General features: G+C 48.9%; 1 protein-coding gene across 1 annotated transcript in view; it reads right to left on the bottom strand.

Moving 5' to 3' along the window:
- Positions 1 to 19,285, bottom strand: part of kndc1 (kinase non-catalytic C-lobe domain containing 1) — a 207,437-nt gene that overhangs the window by 31,269 nt on the left and 156,883 nt on the right. The window contains exons 23-26 of the mRNA XM_078222911.1: positions 13,757 to 13,971; positions 5,913 to 6,029; positions 3,356 to 3,503; positions 1,711 to 1,818 (exon numbers count right to left, since the gene is read on the bottom strand). Coding sequence (XP_078079037.1) covers positions 1,711 to 1,818; positions 3,356 to 3,503; positions 5,913 to 6,029; positions 13,757 to 13,971 — 588 coding nt within the window. The remainder of the gene's footprint in view (positions 1 to 1,710; positions 1,819 to 3,355; positions 3,504 to 5,912; positions 6,030 to 13,756; positions 13,972 to 19,285) is intronic.

Below are 19,285 nucleotides of genomic sequence, written 5' to 3'. Positions count from 1 at the left end.
TAGCTGAGTTTCTGGATTAATAACTTAGCAATAATATCGCTAGGTGTTCACCTCCCCTTCACTGATACTCACATATGGTGAGTATCAATTTTCTCACAATTAAGAAAAGGGATGTTTCAATTTGGCTGGGACAGGTGATTTGCAAAATACTTTTAAAATTTGGTTTACTGCCACTCTGGAGCTGCGCTCCATGTGATCCCAAGTCCATACACACTATATAAATGCACTGTAGTATTAAGCCGACAGGATATCACACATCTTCATTTAGTACAGATTTGGTCCCAGATCCGTAGTTACTCCTTCATTTTGGCATTGTTTAACTTTACGGGGACACTGAGGGGCGCACACCTTTTTAAACCAATCATACTATCGTTTTTAAACCTTAAATATATAGGTATTACCAATATTTTATAGAAATGTTAGAATATATTTTCCTTTGTTAGGGCAGCATAGTGACAAAGTGGTTCGCACAGCTGCCTCACAGCACCAGGGCCCGAGTTAGATTCCCGGCTTGAGTCACTGACTGTGCGGAGTCTGCACATTCTCCCCGTGTCTGCATGGGTTTCCTCCAACAGTCCAAAGACATGCTGGTTAGGTGCATTGGCCATGCTAAATTCTTCCTCAGTGTACCCAAACAGGCACCAGAATATGATGACTAGGGGACTTTCACAGTAACTTCATTGCAGTGACACTAATAAATAAACTTTGAATAAACTTTCAAGGTCATTGCTCGGAACACTTACAGGTGCAGTGTAAATGAGGGGCACTTTTAAACTTATAGGCATCTTATTCCAGGAAATCCTAGGACGGCCCTTGGAATTCCCAAAGACCTCCCTGACTGACACTTAGCAACAGGTTCAGTTAAGATAGTTGTAATGTGGTAAATAAAGGGTTAATATGATTATTATGAGTTACAAAGTGATTAAAATTATGATACCTGTTCCTTTTGTTATATTTTTCCTTAACCCTTAGCTTACACACCTGGCCTGTTTCCTTAGATGTGTTTTGCTGGCAATGAAGTCACTGTAGTTGTAATGTCCTGACTATGTTAGGGGTTATGGGTTTTAAACAAAAAAAGAAAAGATGTGTTTTGCACACGTAGATTCAAACTAACAACAAGATTTATTCCAAGAACTCTGGCCTGCGCATAGTACAAACTGAAACTAAAACCGTAGCCTGTGCAACCCCCTAAATACATCACCATCATGTGATCAGCTCTTAAAGCAATCTGCAAACACTTAAAAATATAACAGTAGTCAATAAGCCCGAGCTGTTTTTCTGTTTTTCACATTTTGTACTATCCCACTAACCTGCTTGCATGCAAGAATATATTAGGATGCGTTTACCAGGGACATGTGAAGGCCATGAACAGACACAATGTGCTTGGGTATATGGCCAGCTGAAGCTCTACTGTGTATAAATGTACGTCACAGTAGATGCTTTGACTGGCTGAAGTAAAATTTCCTACTTTCAGCTTACTCTGGACTCAGTGGTTTTTATCCACGACGTTTGGAAAATCAGATTAGCACACTAGTTATTCCTCGTGCTGCGCCTGAACTGAATGTGTCGTGGGTACAACAAAGAGAAATAGCTGCCACTACATTCTTCATCTTTAATTAAAAAGGAGTGGCGTACCTTTCTAGAAACATCTTCATCTGAAAACCTTTTGGAAAATGAGTGAACTGACTGGTTGTCCTCTTCATTCTTCACATCCTCTAAACTGAAGCTGAAGTCAGGCAGCTTACACGACTTATTCTCCTCAGAGAAGCTTTGAAGCAAATTTATTAAATACTGACCTCGACTGTCATGTTGAATAACCTTTTAAAAGAAAGATAACATTAATTAAATGTAATATCTTTGGGTTATTACCCTAGTCTTCAATGATTCATATTATATAATTACCCTGAGTTCTGTCTCTGGTTGGATTCATATTCAATCTTTGCTCCAGTACAGTCTATTATTTAATATTATTGAGTGTATATATGATTTACACTGTTGTTTTCTTGCTCTCAATGATATTTTGCATATATATGTGTTGGCGCGGCACGGTGGCATAGTGGTTAGCATTGCTGCTCACAGCACCAGGGACCCGAGTTCGATTCCTGACTTGGGTCACTGTCTATGTGGAGTCTACACGTTCTCCCTGTGTCTGCGTGGGTTTCCTCTGGGTGCTCCGGTTTCCTCTCACAGTCTGAAAGATGTGCTGGTTAGGCGGATTGGCCTTGCTAAATTCTCCCTCAATGTACCCGAACAGGTGCCAGAGTGTGGCGACTAGGGGATTTTCACAGTAACTTCATTGTTGACGTAAGCCTACTTGTGACACTAATAAATACACTGAAAAAACTTATTCAGATGAAAGATGTATAATTATAATTGTCAAGTTGATTTTGAGCAAAAAGACATTGGTCCGGCATGCATGGCTGTGATCATGGCAGCTATGTTGGGATTGCACCCACCAGTGCCATCCAGCAGTGACCTTACCAGTGTTTGAGGGGGCAAGGCATTGGGGGCATATCATCCAAACAGAGTTAGTCAGTGATTGTGTATCGAGGGATACATTCCAGGTTCTCATCTTGCGCCCCCCTCCCCCACCCAAGGTTGGCAGCACTGGAGGAAATTTCCTCTCCCGGGGGGATGTCAGGGCTTTCTTGCCCATAAGCCAGTGGATTCAGGCCCCAGTAGACCCATGCAGCTTTAAGACAGTAAATTAAAATCCCTCCATCTGCAATGATAGTCCAAGATCAGATCCTGCCCTGAGCGGTGAGGGCGGCATGGTAGCACAGTGGTTAGCACTGCTGCTTCACAGCTCCAGGGACCTAGTTTCGAATCCTGGCTTGGGTCACTGTCTGTGTGGAGTTTGCACATTCTCCCTGTGTCTGCCTGGGTTTCTTCCGGGTGCTCCAGTTTCCTCCCACAGTCCAAAGATGTGCAGGCTAGGTTGATTGGCCATTCTAAATTGCCCCTTAGTGTCCCGGGATGCATAGGTTAGAGGGATTAGTAGGTAAATATGTAGGGATATGGGGATGGGGCCTGGGTGGGATTGTGGTTGGTGCAGACTCGATGGGCCGAATGGCCTCTTTCTGCACTGTAAGATTCTATTCTATGAGCTCCCCGCCTTGGCAGGGTTCACTTGGGCTCTTCCCAAGGGGTGTACATTTCCATTCCACTCAACATACTGACCTCAGGACTAATGTAGGTTTTCCTATAATCAAGGAAGCATGAATTCCATATATAACAGCTGAATGTTTCAATAGTATAATTCACCAAATACGCCAGCCTCTCAGAAATTATCCTGCATATTTGTTCATGAATATCTTTAAGTTTTATAATTAAATCCACACAGGTTCAGAAATACCTTTGAGGAAATAAAAGTTTCTAGCTTGTGTAAAACCGCAGTATCCTGTTCAAAATCTACACTGTAGCACTCTTCAATCCAGGCCTGTAGTAGATCTAAACTTCGGTTGTACACCTTGATGCAGTCAATTGAACATTTTTGGTTCACACTGGAATTGCAAAAATAATTTAGTTTATTTTTTCATAGGTAAAAATTTTGGATTAAAATTAGCAACAGTGAGTATATTACAAGATTTACAATGGTCTATAGTGTTAGAACGCATCAAAGGTGGAAGTCAACAATTATTCAATCTGTATTTTATGTGCTTGCCCGACTTGGATGACACTTGGATGTTGAGGGAAGATCTGCTGCAGGTTGATAAGTCTTGAATGTTTTTTTTCCCAGTACTTTCATTCTAACCAAAAAACACGAATTAAAACTGAATTCAATTCATAATTTGAGGAACAAACAAGATCCAAGCTGACAAGATGAGACATTGCACCCCATCCCGGGCTGGATCTAAGGCTTCATCTCAGCCAAAAGGTTGAGATGGCTTTGAAAAATTGCACTAGGTAAAGCCTCAATTTAACCTCATTGGCCACCCTGATCCTTTACTCTACCCCAGCCTGGGCAAACCACCATCACAAGTGTCAGCACACCCCAAGTGCAATGGGCTAGCCTCATCCCTTGCCTGAAGACATATGCTGTGCATCAGTTTTCTCACAACTCAGGAAAGGGGTGTTTCAATTTGATAGGGCCAAGTGATTTCCAAAGTACTTTTAAAATTAAAAAGTTTAAAAAGCATTCTTTCTGGTTGTACCACAGCTTGATATGTTCTGCCCAAGACTACAAGAAACTACAAAAGGTCTGGAATGTAGCCTAATCCATCACGCAAACCAGCCTCCCATCCATTGACTCTGTCTACATTTCCTGCTACCTCGGAAAAGCAGCCAGCATAATTAAGAACCCCAGGCACTCCGGACATTCTCTCTTCCACCTTCTTCTGTCGAGGTCATGTACTACTCGACTCAAGAACAGCTTCTTCCCTGCTGCCATCAGACTTTTGAACGGACCTACCTCGTACTAAGCTGATCTTTCTCTACACCCTAGCTATGACTGTAACACTACATTCTGCACTCTCTTTTCCTTCTCTATGAACGGTATATGCCTTGTCTATGAAGCATGCAAGAAACAATACTTTTCACTGTATGTTAATACATGTGACAATAATAAATCAAATCAATTTCAAAAATTTGGTTTGATGCCACTCTGGAGCTGCACTCCCATCGATCATAGCATCATAGAATCCCTACAGTACAGAACGAGGCCATTTGGACCTTCAAGTTTGCACTGACCACAATCCCACCCAGGTCCTATTCCCGCAACCCCATGCATTTTACCCTGCATTTTACCCTGCTAACCCCCCTGATGCTAATTCCCCCCGTGATCCCAAGTACAAACACACTACATAAATGCAGTGTAATATTAAGCTAACAGGGTATCACACAGCTTCATTTAGGACAGACCGGTGCTAGATCCAGAGTTATATTTTTAGCACAGTCTTCCCTCACACCAAGACTGAACTGACAGCACAGCCACAACCTTAATTGTGAACATATTCTTCCTCTTTGAAGTTTTGATCTTTTTCTTGTTGCCTTTTGCGACATTGCAGCTATTGCCTTGAGACTGAATTCCTTTAGAATAACCATAGATATAATTTTCTTGCATTGATTTACTGAATCGGCACATCTCAGAAGATATATACTGTTAAAAAATAAATTTTCTTCCAAATTTACCTCAATATAATGCAAACTAACATTGAAAACATCAACATCTGAACCGTCTTCTCCCTGCAGTTCCCTCCAACAGCTATTAACTAGTACTTTCATAATATAAGTATCGTCCCTGTACCAAATACTAAAAAAGTTAAGAGCCAGATTTTCACTTCGAAGATGGGCAACTTGAGTTGGGAAATTTCCTGACTTGTCAGACCCACCTTATTCTAAAGGGCCTTATTAAACCCAATTTTCATTCCAGGAAGTTGGGAGCAGGATCGAACCTGGTTCACAAACCCTGGAAGCAGACCATAGGTGGCCTGAGGACTGGTGTGTGCTGAAGCAGGCTAGTTAGAAGACCCACCTCAGTTCTCTGGGATTTTGTCCCGGTTATTTGAGAATCTGTGAGGCCCTCAAGCTCTCCGCCCCCCCCCCCCCCCCCCCCCCCCCCGCACACCACTCCCGCCCCACCACCCATCCTGCATGAATCATACCTCACACCTTTCTCTCTGCCAGCAAAAAATTGCATCTGTTGGAAATGGGGGCTCTGTACCTGTATTGGGGTTCCATCCATCATTTTTAAAGCTCCCCAAATCTTCCTGCCTCCCTGAAGATTCACCCGAAGAATCATTATCTCGCATATTTTGAAGACATGTTTAAATTTGGGGTCAGTGTTAATAGTCAGAATCACATCACTTAATCTGATTAAGTTAGAAACTTTCCAATATCAGACAAAGACATCATTTGCAGCATTAAATAGAAAAGTGCTGATATAAAAAGTTATGCTTTAATTTATACAGTACCTTATATCAGTGACACTGTTAAATCTATCTTCCAAGAACTGAAGGAATTCACAGGGTGATACGAAATAACGAAAGGTATAAAAAAACTGCTGAACATAGCCTTCTATCACTGCATTACTGCAAATATAACAACATCTGTTAGGATATCCATAACATTCTGCAAACTACAGCATTAATTGTTTTAACACAAAGAAAAATTGGTATTTAATTGCACAGCTGAGAAGCGATTTTCCCACACAAATGAGTATTTGCCGCCTCCTTCTGGTCAGAAGTCAAAACAAATCTTTCTGGCCCAGTTTATGTGCTTAAGTTATATCTTATTGAACCATTGTGGTTCCGCACTTGGAATCAATTCTAAACAATTTTCACAATATAGTTCATTTATAAGGACATTTGAATGGGATTAAAACAAGTAGAAACTTCTACCAGAAAAATGAGGATTGAATGACAAATAATTGAATTTTCCTTCTTCAACCTCAGGTGTTTTCCTGTAAATAGATAACTCACAACAAGGAAACACTTCCTCCCTGATCCATGTGTTGCAAAATTAAAAACATATCTTACTGAAAAGGTTGCAATTCTACAACACCTCAGCAGACAAAGTAACTTTCTCTCATCAAATTTGCTTCATTCACTTGATAATCGACAGTCATTGCTGGTGAAAAGAAAGTTTATTTATTAGTCACAAGTAGGCTTACATTGAAGTTACTGTGAAAATCCCCCAGTCGCCACATTCTGGTGCCTGTTCGGGTATACTGAGGGAGAATTTAGCACGGCCAATGCACCTAACCAGCATGTCTTTGCACTCTGGGAGCACCCAGGGGAAACCCACACAGGCACAGGGAGAACGTGCAGACTCCACACAGACAGCGACCCAAGCTGGGAATTGAACCCGGGTCCTTGTCGCCGTGAGGCAGCAGTGCTAACCACTGTGCCACTGATACAGTTGAAAGAGACACTTTGAATCCCAAATTATACACCATTTTCCAGGGAGCTACAACAGAATGTGTTGCAAACATGGAGACGCACCAAGGAGTTATCTCTCTTTTCTGAGGCAGTCCCTCGGAGACCAGGGTGACTTGAACTGAGTTCTCAGGTGATTGTGGAGTCCAATTCGGGATCGACAGCCTCTGTCACCGGTGGGGCAGACGGTCATTGGAGGAGCAGGTGAGTGAAGTGCCCGGGTTGCCATGCACTCCTTTCGCTCTTGGCGGTGAAACTCAAAGTGCTCAGCTAGTTCCCGGATGCTTTTCCTCCACTTTGGGCAGTCTTTGGGTCGGGGTTTCCCAGCTTTTAGTGGAAATGTTGGGACGTTTTGAAGGAGGCTTTGATGGTGTCCATGAAGCAATTCCTCTGCCCTCTCCGGGGCTCGCTTGCCGGGACAAAGATCGGAATAGAGCGCTTGTTTCGGAGTCTCGTGTCAGGCATGCGAACAATGTGTCCCGCCCGGTGGAGCTGATCGAGCATGGTCAGTGCTGGGGATATTGGCCTGAGCCAACAATAGTGAATTGGTTATTTATAGAGATATAAATATCAATAGTGATCTGGATCTACTATTCATCTCGAGATGGAGATTACATCAGATATCCTCATCAAGGTGGATAAGAACGTAAGAACATAAGAACATAAGAAATAGGAGCAGGAGTAGGCCATCTAGCCCCTCGAGCCTGCCCCGCCATTCAATAAGATCATGACTGATCTGAAGTGGATCAGTTCCACTTACCCGCCTGATCCCTATAACCCCTAATTCCCTTACCGATCAGGAATCCATCTATCCGTGATTTAAACATATTCAACGAGGTAGCCTCCACCACTTCAGTGGGCAGAGAATTCCAGAGATTCACCACCCTCTGAGAGAAGAAGTTCCTCCTCAACTCTATCCTAAACCGACCCCCCTTTATTTTGAGGCTGTGCCCTCTAGTTCTAGTTTCCTTTCTAAGTGGAAAGAATCTCTCCATCTCTACCCTATCCAGCCCCTTCATTATCTTATAGGTCTTTATAAGATCCCCCCTCAGCCTTCTAAATTCCAACGAATGCAAACCCAATCTGCTCAGTCTCTCCTCATAATCAACACCCCTCATCTCTGGTATCAACCTGGTGAACCTTCTCTGCACTCCCTCCAAGGCCAATATATCCTTCCGCAAATAAGGGGACCAATACTGCACACAGTATTCCAGCTGCGGCCTCACCAATGCCCTGTACAGATGCAGCAAGACATCTCTGCTTTTATATTCTATCCCCCTTGCGATATAGGCCAACATCCCATTTGCCTTCTTGATCACCTGTTGCACCTGCAGACTGGGTTTTTGCGTCTCATGCACAAGGACCCCCAGGTCCCTCTGCACAGCAGCTTGTTGTAATTTCTTTCCATTTAGATAATCCAATTTGCTATTATTTCTTCCAAAGTGAATAACCTCGCATTTGTTAACGTTATACTCCATCTGCCAGATCCTTGCCCACTCACTCAGCCTGTCCAAATCTCTCTGCGGACCTTTTACGCCCTCCACACAATTCACTTTTCCACTTACCTTTGTGTCGTCTGCAAACTTTGTTACCCTACACTCAGTCCCCTCCTCCAGATCGTCTATATAAATGGTAAATAGTTGAGGCCCCAGTACCGATCCCTACGGCACGCCACTAGTCACCATCTGCCAACCAGAAAAGCACCCATTTATTCCGACTCTCTGCTTCCTGTCGGATAGCCAATCCCCAATCCACGCTAACACCCTACCCCGAACTCCATGTGACCCAATCTTCTTCAGCAACCTTTTGTGAGGCACCTTATCAAACTGCTTTTGGAAATCCAAAAACACCGCATCCACCGGTTCCCCTCCGTCAACTGCACTAGTCACATCTTCATAAAAATCCAACAAGTTCGTCAAGCACGACTTTCCCCTCATGAATCCATGCTGTGTCTGCTTAATCGAACCATTCTTATCCAGATGGCCTGCTATTTCTTCTTTAATGATGGATTCCAGCATTTTCCCAACTACAGACGGATAGCAATTGCTGAATGTTGTCAAAATATAGAAGTGATTTTGCTGCCATAGACTTTAGATTGCTGTAACATTGTGCAAGTGGAGACTATCTTGGAATCTATTCACTCTTATACAAGATGACGGGCGGCACAATGGTTAGCATTGCTGCCTCACAGTGCCAGGACCCGGTTCAATTCTGGCTTTGGATGACTGTCTGGATCAAGTTTGCACATTCTCCCTGTGTCTGCGTGGGTTTCCTCTGGGTGCTCCAATTTCATTCCACAGTCCAAAGGTTAGGTAGATTAGCCATGTTAAAATGCCCCATAGTGACATAAAATGTGTAGGTTAGGGGGATTAGCAGGGTAAATATGTGGGGTTATGGGGATAGAACCTGGGTAAGATGCTATGTCGGAGAGTTGGTGTAGACTTGATGGGTCAAACGGCCGCCTTCTGCACTGTAGGGATTTTATGATGCTGAAGTTATGTCAGAGAATCAAGTTAAATGTCCTTGTGAATCACCAGGGACCCAGGTTCAGTTCCGGCCTTGATGACTGTGTGGTGTTTGCATGTTCTCCCCATGTCTGCATGGACTTCCTCCGGGTGCTCTGGTTTCCTCCCACACTCCAAATGTGCATGTTCGGTGGATTAACCATGGAAATGCAGGATTATGGGGATAGGGTGGGGTGTGGGCTTGGGTATGACACCCTTTCGAAGAGTTAGTGCAGATTCAATGGGCTGAATGGACTCCTTCTGCACTGTTGGGATTCTATTGTTTTCAAGGGGAAAGGGCAGAATCTAAACACCTGTGACAACCAATTCCCCATATCTGAACTCCATTACTGAGTTTGCATTTGCAATGTGCCACAACCAGCACCTCAGTAATTTAAAGGTGCCATTTATATGTTCACTTCTCAATAAATACCTGTCATAATAGGAAATGGCATTCTATAATAGGATTGTGGGACTAAATAGGATTTTCAAAGATATGACAAATCTACATCATCGAAAAACAACTACAAGTGGAATGTTGATATTATTTATTGTACCAAGTCTGCATAATGCTGTATCTATTCTATTCAGCTGATAAGTAATTTAATGAGATTATCTGAATTTAGAATTCATTATAATCAAGAACTAAGTTGGACTGGCTGACACTAAACAATGAAAAAATGATTTAAATATTCCTCAATTGTCCAAATTAAGAAACAATCTATAAATTTATAAGGGAGCATGTGAACGAGAGTCAGTTGACCGGAGCTATCTCCCATGAGTGGCTGATGTGATAATTCATGACCTCAAACCATAAATGATTTAAGCAAAAGAAGTAAGCTTGATTATTTTGGGCGGCACGGTGGCACAGTGGTTAGCACTGCTGCCTCACAGCGCTAGGGATCCGGGTTCGATTCCTGGCTTGGGTCACTGTCTGTGTGGAGTTTGCACATTCTCCCTGTGTCTGCGTGGGTTTCCTCCGGATGCTCCGGTTTCCTCCCACAGTCCAAAGATGTGTGGGTTAGGTGGATTGGCCATGCTAACTTGCCCGGGGGACTAGCTAGGGTAAATGTACGGGGTTATGGTGATAGGGCCTGGATGGGATTGTGGTTGGTGCAGACTCGATGGGCCGAATGGCCTCCTTCTGCACTGTAGGATTCTATGATTTGTCAAAAATGCTTAAAAAATGGACCTGCCATTTGTTGCAGCATTTCAGGGTATTTATAACATTGCCCGCCTCTATCCTTACCTCATTACACTGTCAAGGAGGTTTATTTTCTTCAATACAATCTGCCCTAAACGCCATCCTCAATAGACTCCAACTTATTTAATACTTCACTGTCTTCATACTGTTCTGCACCATGTCCTGCTTATCTGCTTAACCCTGTCCTCTCCAATCTTAATTTGCTCCCCTTTCCCATTGTTTGAATTTAAAATTCTCACCTTTGTTTACAAATCTTTCCTGGCCTCACCCCACCCTACACCTGCAAACTCTTCTGCTTTGGTGTCCCACACCGCGCACTTCATTTGTTGTGCATCCAGCATCAGTCAGTTTAACCCTCTGCACTGGAACTCTCTCCCTGAACCCCTTCATTTTCCTACCTTACCTCACATTTCAGAAACTTCCTTAAAACCTATCTCTTTGATAGGGTGGCACAGTGGTTAGCACTGCTGCCTCACAGCGCCAGGGACCCTGGTTCAATTCCGGCCTTTGTCACACTCTGTGTGGAGTTTGCATGTCCTCCCCGTGTCTGCGTGGGTTTCCTCCGGGTGCTCCGGTTTCCTCCCACAGTCCAAGGATGTACGGGTTAGGTGGATTGGCCATGCTAAGTTGATCCTCAGTGTCAGGGGGATTAACAGGGTAAATATGTGGGGTCATGGGGATAGGGCCTGGGTGGGATTCTTGTCAGTGCAGGCTTAGTGGGCCGAATAGCCTCCTGTAGTGATTCTGTGAAAATGCTTCTCAGTGTCTCCCTGAACTTGTTCCCCTTGGTTGAGGGGTCAATCAAGAAGGGGCATAGTTTTAAGGTAAGAGGCAGGAGATCCAGAGGGGATTTGAGAAAAAAATATTTTCACTCAGACGATGGTGGGAATGTGGAATGCACTGCCTGGGAAGGTGGTGGAGTCCAGAAACCTTACAACCTTTAAAAAATATTTAGATGAGCACTTGAAACATCATAACATTCAAGAATATGGGACAAGTGCAGGAAACTGGGATTTGCGCTCCTTTAGTGGTAGTTATTGTCGTTGCAGACTCAATGGGCCCAAGCGTCCCTTCTGCACTGTATGACTCTAGCCCCGGAATACTACAGCCCCGCCCGCCACGGGAATCAGAGTGGGCGACGGATGGACAATGGGAAGCTCCATTGATCTTGGGTGGGATTTTCCGGTCTCAGGTCAAGCGAGGCTTTAAAATCCCGCCCTATGACTCTATTAACTAATGTACCATTGTTGGTATTTGCTTCTCCTTAAGGGTGAACCCTGGAATATTTACTACATTAAAGGTTTCCAATTAATACAAGATATGTTGCTGGTGCTGGGATGTTATTAGGAAATTGTGTGGCATATGTTTATCAGAGTGAGTATTCGTTTCAGGACAGAGTAAGCAGAGGTTACTAGAAATGCATTCCATCTGGGCTTAGCTCAAGCTAGCTCTAGGCAGGAGTCATTGCCAGAAAGTGGACAGCACAAGGTGAGTATGGAGCACTGCTGGAGGACACATGCTCACAGCTGGGAAGGAGCTAAGGTGCTGTCTCAGGCCTTGCAGCTCTTTGTAAATCTCTCACTTACAGAATACAGCACAGGTCTCAGCAATCTCAGGAGCCAGATTTTCACAGCAGGGTGGAGAACTCAACACCTGCAAAAGTGCAGGGTCCTGACAAACTCACTTCAACTACATCACTCGAGTGATGCCATTTTTGAACACAAATCCAGGAGGCAAGCCCATTTAGTGAGGCCAAGCACCCCCCCAGAGGCCAGTGCTGCCTGCCTGAAGCCAGGGGTCAAGATAGGCAGCAGCCATGTTGGGGGGGCTACTGCTGTCTTGGCAAAGACAGCAGGCAGCTCATCAATTGATCATGAAAGTTAAATGGTTGGGTTAAAGTAAGGGAATGCATATGTTCCGATGCCAATTACTCAAGGGCCCCACAAGCTATCTCAAGAAGCTTTCTCTGGCTCCACAGCGAACTTGACACTTGGAGCTGTATGCTCCAGCCTGTCAGGTTCATTTCTCAATGCCCTGGCCCCTTAACAAACTCTGAAAGGAGCTTAATGGACCATTCATTGGCAGCAAGAAGGCCCTCTGCTCCTTCCCATAAGTCAGCACTTTGAAAATTTCAAACCATCCCAGAGGTGTTGGAATGATGATGATGGGGAGGCGATGGCCTAGTGGTATTATCACTAGACTATTAATCCAGAAACTGAACTAATGTTCGGGGGACCCAGGTTCAAATCCCGGCAGCTGGTGGAATTTGAATTCAATAAAAAATATCTGGAATTAAGAATCCATTGATGACCATGAACCATCTGGTTCATTAATGTTCTTTAGGGAAGGAAATCTGCCGTCCTTATCTGGTCTGGCTGACATGTGAGTCCAGAGCTACAGCAATGTGGTTGACTCGCAACTGCCCTCTGAAATGGCCTAACAAGCCACTCAGTTCAAGGGTGACTAGGGATGGGCAATAAATACCAGCCAGCCAACGACACCCATGTTGCATGAATGAATAAAAAAAGATACAACCTCCAGGATCATGATTTTTAATTTGCCCGCACTGGGACCCAAGCTCACTGATGTTAGAAAATCTGGCCTCAGGATTTTCTAGGGACAGCTTATCCTTGAGTCTCTACCCGTGGTTATAGAGGAACCCTGGTTGCTAGCAAAGCATTACTTTTGATATGAACCAAAAGTACTTTATTTAGGGGAGGTAGTGGCGCAAAGGTATTGTTGCTGGACTAGTAATCCAGAGACCACAAACAATGTAGTGGGGGCCCGGGTTCAAATCCCACCATTGCAGATGGTGAAATTTGAATTCAATAAAAAACAGGAATTAGAAGTTTAATGATGACCATAAAACCATTGTCAATTGTTGTAGAAAACCCACCTGGCTCACTAATGTCCTTTAGGGAAGGAAATCTGCCGTCCTTACCTGGTCTGGCCTACATGTGACTCTAGATCCACAGCAATGTGGTTGACTCTCAACTGCCCTCAGGAATGGGCAATAAATGCTGGCCCAGCCAATGACGCCTACATCCCATGAATGAATAAAAGAAACCCATCGTGCAGCACATTGGGACACCATAACAAAGGTGAGTTGTAAACAAAAACTCTTACTTTTCTTTAAAATAAACATTTAATATTCCTTGTTTTGTGCCATTCACCTGCTAAAGAGGTAAGCCATCAAACCCACTGCTGTTCCAGCTTGAAGTACTTGTGTTCCGTTCTTGCTTTGGTTCTGATCACCTTTTAAAGTGTGGAAGGTGAGGTGAGAATTGCTATCAGTAGATGCGAGGTCTAATGTCTCTGATTGGCAAGAAAGGCTGGCCAGTGAAAGAAGCACAGACATGTTCAAACCCCATTGCTCCATTTGCAAAATCTAGAAAGACCAAAAATACCTTTAAGAAGATACAACAATATCTGCTACGATAAAGGCAAAACACTGCAGATGCTGGCAGTTGGAAATAAAAACAGAAAGTGCTGGTTAGGCAACATCTGTGGAGAGAGGAAAAGGGTTAATGTTTCATCAAAAAACATAAGAATAGCCACCCCCCAGTCCCCCCTTACTGTGCTGCCAATTTTACAGTATGATGATGGTGCCTCAAAGGAGATTAGGTGATTCGGCAGAGATGGGTGGTTTGTTTGGGATTCACAGTAACAGATTATCCAGGACAGCAACTGCAACTTTGTATAGCAAAGTGATTAATGGTCTTCAAATCTGAACTCTCTGCAAAACAGGTACCATTATGTACCCTTCAAATAAGGAACCATACCATCTTCAGCCAGGGTTTTTCCTTCATCAGCCATCTTGATGGGACTAGCGTGGTATTATCCCAATCCAGTCATAACCAGAGCATCTTCACCAACTGCTTCCTCCCAGCCCCACACATTCACCTCAACAGTCTCCACCCTTCTTCCACTTCTATATGCTACTATTGGTGACATCAGTACAGGCATGGGGTTTGGCTTTCACATCTATGCAACCTCTATGCGACACGCTGTCCCGGACACACCGGGACACGCTGTCCCGATCACACCGTGACACGCTGTCCCAGACACACCGCGACACGCTGTCCCAGTCACACCGTGACACGCTGTCCCAGACACACCGCGACACGCTGTCCCGGACACACCGGGACACGCTGTCCCGATCACACCGTGACACGCTGTCCCAGACACACCGCGACACGCTGTCCCGATCACACCGCGACATGCTGGCCCGATCACACCGCGACACGCTGTCCCAGACACACCGCGACACGCTGTCCCAGACACACCGCGACACGCTGGCCCAGACACACCGCGACACGCTGTCCCAGTCACACCGCGACACGCTGTCCCAGACACACCGCGACACGCTGTCCCAGTCACACCGCGACACGCTGGCCCGAACACACCGCGACACGCTGGCCCGATCACACCGCGACACGCTGTCCCAGACACACCGCGACACGCTGTCCCAGACACACCGCGACACGCTGTCCCAGACACACCGCGACACGCTGTCCCGATCACACCGCGACACGCTGTCCCAGACACACCGCGACACGCTGTCCCAGACACACCGCGACACGCTGTCCCGATCACACCGCGACACGCTGTCCCAGACACACCGCGACACGCTGTCCCGATCACACCGCGACATGCTGGCCCGATCACACCGCGACACGCTGTCCCGATCACACCGCGACATGCTGGCCCGATCACACCGCGACACGCTGTCCCGATCACACCGCGACATGCTGGCCCGATCACACCGCGACACGCTGTCCCAGACACACCGCGACACGCTGTCCCGGTCACACCGCGACACGCTGTCCCGATCACACCGCGACACGCTGTCCCGATCACACCGCGACATGCTGGCCCGATCACACCGCGACACGCTGTCCCAGACACACCGCGACACGCTGTCCCGGTCACACCGCGACACGCTGTCCCGATCACACCGCGACACGCTGTCCCGATCACACCGCGACACGCTGTCCCAGACACACCGCGACACGCTGTCCCGGTCACACCGCGACATGCTGGCCCGATCACACCGCGACACGCTGTCCCAGACACACCGCGACACGCTGTCCCGGTCACACCGCGACACGCTGTCCCAGACACACCGCGACACGCTGTCCCGATCACACCGCGACACGCTGTCCCAGACACACCGCGACACGCTGTCCCGGTCACACCGCGACACGCTGTCCCGGTCACACCGCGACACGCTGTCCCGATCACACCGCGACACGCTGTCCCAGACACACCGCGACACGCTGTCCCAGACACACCGCGACACGCTGTCCCGATCACACCGCGACACGCTGTCCCAGACACACCGCGACACGCTGTCCCAGACACACCGCGACACGCTGTCCCGGTCACACCGCGACACGCTGTCCCAGACACACCGCGACACGCTGTCCCAGACACACCGCGACACGCTGTCCCAGACACACCGCGACACGCTGTCCCAGTCACACCGCGACACGCTGTCCCAGACACACCGCGACACGCTGTCCCAGACACACCGCGACACGCTGTCCCAGACACACCGCGACACGCTGTCCCAGTCACACCGCGACACGCTGTCCCAGACACACCGCGACACGCTGTCCCAGACACACCGCGACACGCTGTCCCGATCACACCGCGACACGCTGTCCCAGACACACCGCGACACGCTGTCCCAGACACACCGCAACACGCTGTCCCAGACACACCGCGACACGCTGTCCCAGACACACCGCGACACGCTGTCCCAGACACACCGCGACACGCTGTCCCGATCACACCGCGACACGCTGTCCCAGACACACCGCGACACGCTGTCCCAGACACACCGCGACACGCTGTCCCAGACACACCGCGACACGCTGTCCCAGACACACCGCGACACGCTGTCCCAGACACACCGCGACACGCTGTCCCGATCACACCGCGACACGCTGTCCCAGTCACACCGCGACACGCTGTCCCAGACACACCGCGACACGCTGTCCCGATCACACCGCGACACGCTGTCCCAGACACACCGCGACACGCTGTCCCAGACACACCGCAACACGCTGTCCCAGACACACCGCGACACGCTGTCCCAGACACACCGCGACACGCTGTCCCAGACACACCGCGACACGCTGTCCCGATCACACCGCGACACGCTGTCCCAGACACACCGCGACACGCTGTCCCGATCACACCGCGACACGCTGTCCCAGACACACCGCGACACGCCGTCCCAGTCACACTGACACACTGTCCCACACATTAACAATAATGACCCCTCACACTGTGACACACTATCCCACTCACACTGCGACACGCTGTCCCACTCACTGCGACACACACTGTGACACGCCGTCCCGGTCACTCCGACACACTGTCCCACTCACACCGCGACACGCTGTCCCACCCACACTGTGACACACTGTCCCACCCACACTGCGACACACTGTCCCACCCACACTGCGACACACACTGTGACACGCTGTCCCACACACACTGCGACACGCTGTCCCACACACACTGCGACACGCTGTCCCACCCACACTGCGACGCACTGTCCCACCCACACTGCGACACACACTGTGACACGCTGTCCCACACACACTGCGACGCACTGTCCCACCCACACTGCGACACACACTGTGACACGCTGTCCCACACACACTGCGACACGCTGTCCCACCCACACTGCGACGCACTGTCCCACCCACACTGCGACACGCTGTCCCACCCACACTGTGACACGCTGTCCCACACACACTGCGACACGCTGTCCCACCCTCACTGCGACACGCTGTCCCACCCACACTGCGACGCACTGTCCCACCCACACTGCGATACGCTGTCCCACCCACACTGCGACGCACTGTCCCACCCACACTGCGACACGCTGTCCCACCCACACTGCGACACGCTGTCCCACCCACACTGCGACACGCTGTCCCACCCACACTGCGACACGCTGTCCCACTCACACTGCGACGCACTGTCCCACCCACACTGCGACACGCTGTCCCACTCACACTGCGACACACTGTCCCACCCACACTGTGACACACTGTCCCACCCACACTGCGACACGCTGTCCCACCCACACTGCGACGCACTGTCCCACCCACACTGCGATACGCTGTCCCACCCACACTGCGACGCACTGTCCCACCCACACTGCGACACGCTGTCCCACCCACACTGCGACACGCTGTCCCACCCACACTGCGACACGCTGTCCCACCCACACTGCGACACGCTGTCCCACTCACACTGCGACACACTGTCCCACCCACACTGCGACACACTGTCCCACTCACTGCGACACGCTGTCCCACCCACACTGCGACACACTGTCCCACCCACACTGTGACACACTGTCCCACCCACACTGCGACACACTGTCCCACTCACACTGCGACACACTGTCCCACTCACACTGCGACACACTGTCCCACCCACACTGTGACACACAGTCCCACCCACACTGCGACACACTGTCCCACACACACTGCGACACACTGTCCCACCCACACTGCGACACACTGTCCCACCCACACTGTGACACACTGTCCCACCCACACTGCGACACACTGTCCCACTCACACTGCGACACACTGTCCCACTCACACTGCGACACACTGTCCCACTCACACTGCGACGCACTGTCCCACCCACACTGCGACACACTGTCCCACCCACACTGCGACACACTGTCCCACTCACACTGCGACACACTGTCCCACCCACACTGTGACACACTGTCCCACCCACACTGCGACACACTGTCCCACTCACACCGCGACACACTGTCCCACCCACACTGCGACACACTGTCCCACCCACACCGCGACACGCTGTTCCGGTCACAATGCGACACGCTGTCCCACCCACACTGTGACACACTGTCCCACTCACACTGCGACACACTGTCCCACCCACACTGCGACACACTGTCCCACCCACACTGTGATACACTGTCCCACCCACACTGCGACACACTGTCCCACTGACACTGCGACACACTGTACAACTCACACTGTGACACACTGTCCCACCCACACTGCGACACGCTGTCCCACCCACACTGCGACGCACTGTCCCACACACACTGCGACACGCTGTCCCACCCACACTGCGACGCACTGTCCCACCCACACTGCGACGCACTGTCCCACCCACACTGCGACACGCTGTCCCACCCTCACTGCGACACGCTGTCCCACCCACACTGCGACGCACTGTCCCACCCACACTGCGATACGCTGTCCCACCCACACTGCGACGCACTGTCCCACCCACACTGCGACACGCTGTCCCACCCACACTGCGACACGCTGTCCCACCCACACTGCGACACGCTGTCCCACCCACACTGCGACACGCTGTCCCACTCACACTGCGACGCACTGTCCCACCCACACTGCGACACGCTGTCCCACTCACACTGCGACACACTGTCCCACCCACACTGTGACACACTGTCCCACCCACACTGCGACACGCTGTCCCACCCACACTGCGACGCACTGTCCCACCCACACTGCGATACGCTGTCCCACCCACACTGCGACGCACTGTCCCACCCACACTGCGACACGCTGTCCCACCCACACTGCGACACGCTGTCCCACCCACACTGCGACACGCTGTCCCACCCACACTGCGACACGCTGTCCCACTCACACTGCGACACACTG

Source organism: Mustelus asterias, chromosome 11 (genome assembly GCF_964213995.1).
Source record: "Mustelus asterias chromosome 11, sMusAst1.hap1.1, whole genome shotgun sequence".
NCBI classification, from domain to species: Eukaryota; Metazoa; Chordata; class Chondrichthyes; order Carcharhiniformes; family Triakidae; genus Mustelus; species Mustelus asterias.
The sequence above is the reverse complement of the archived record's forward strand: the minus strand, read 5'-3'. Positions and strand labels throughout refer to the sequence as shown.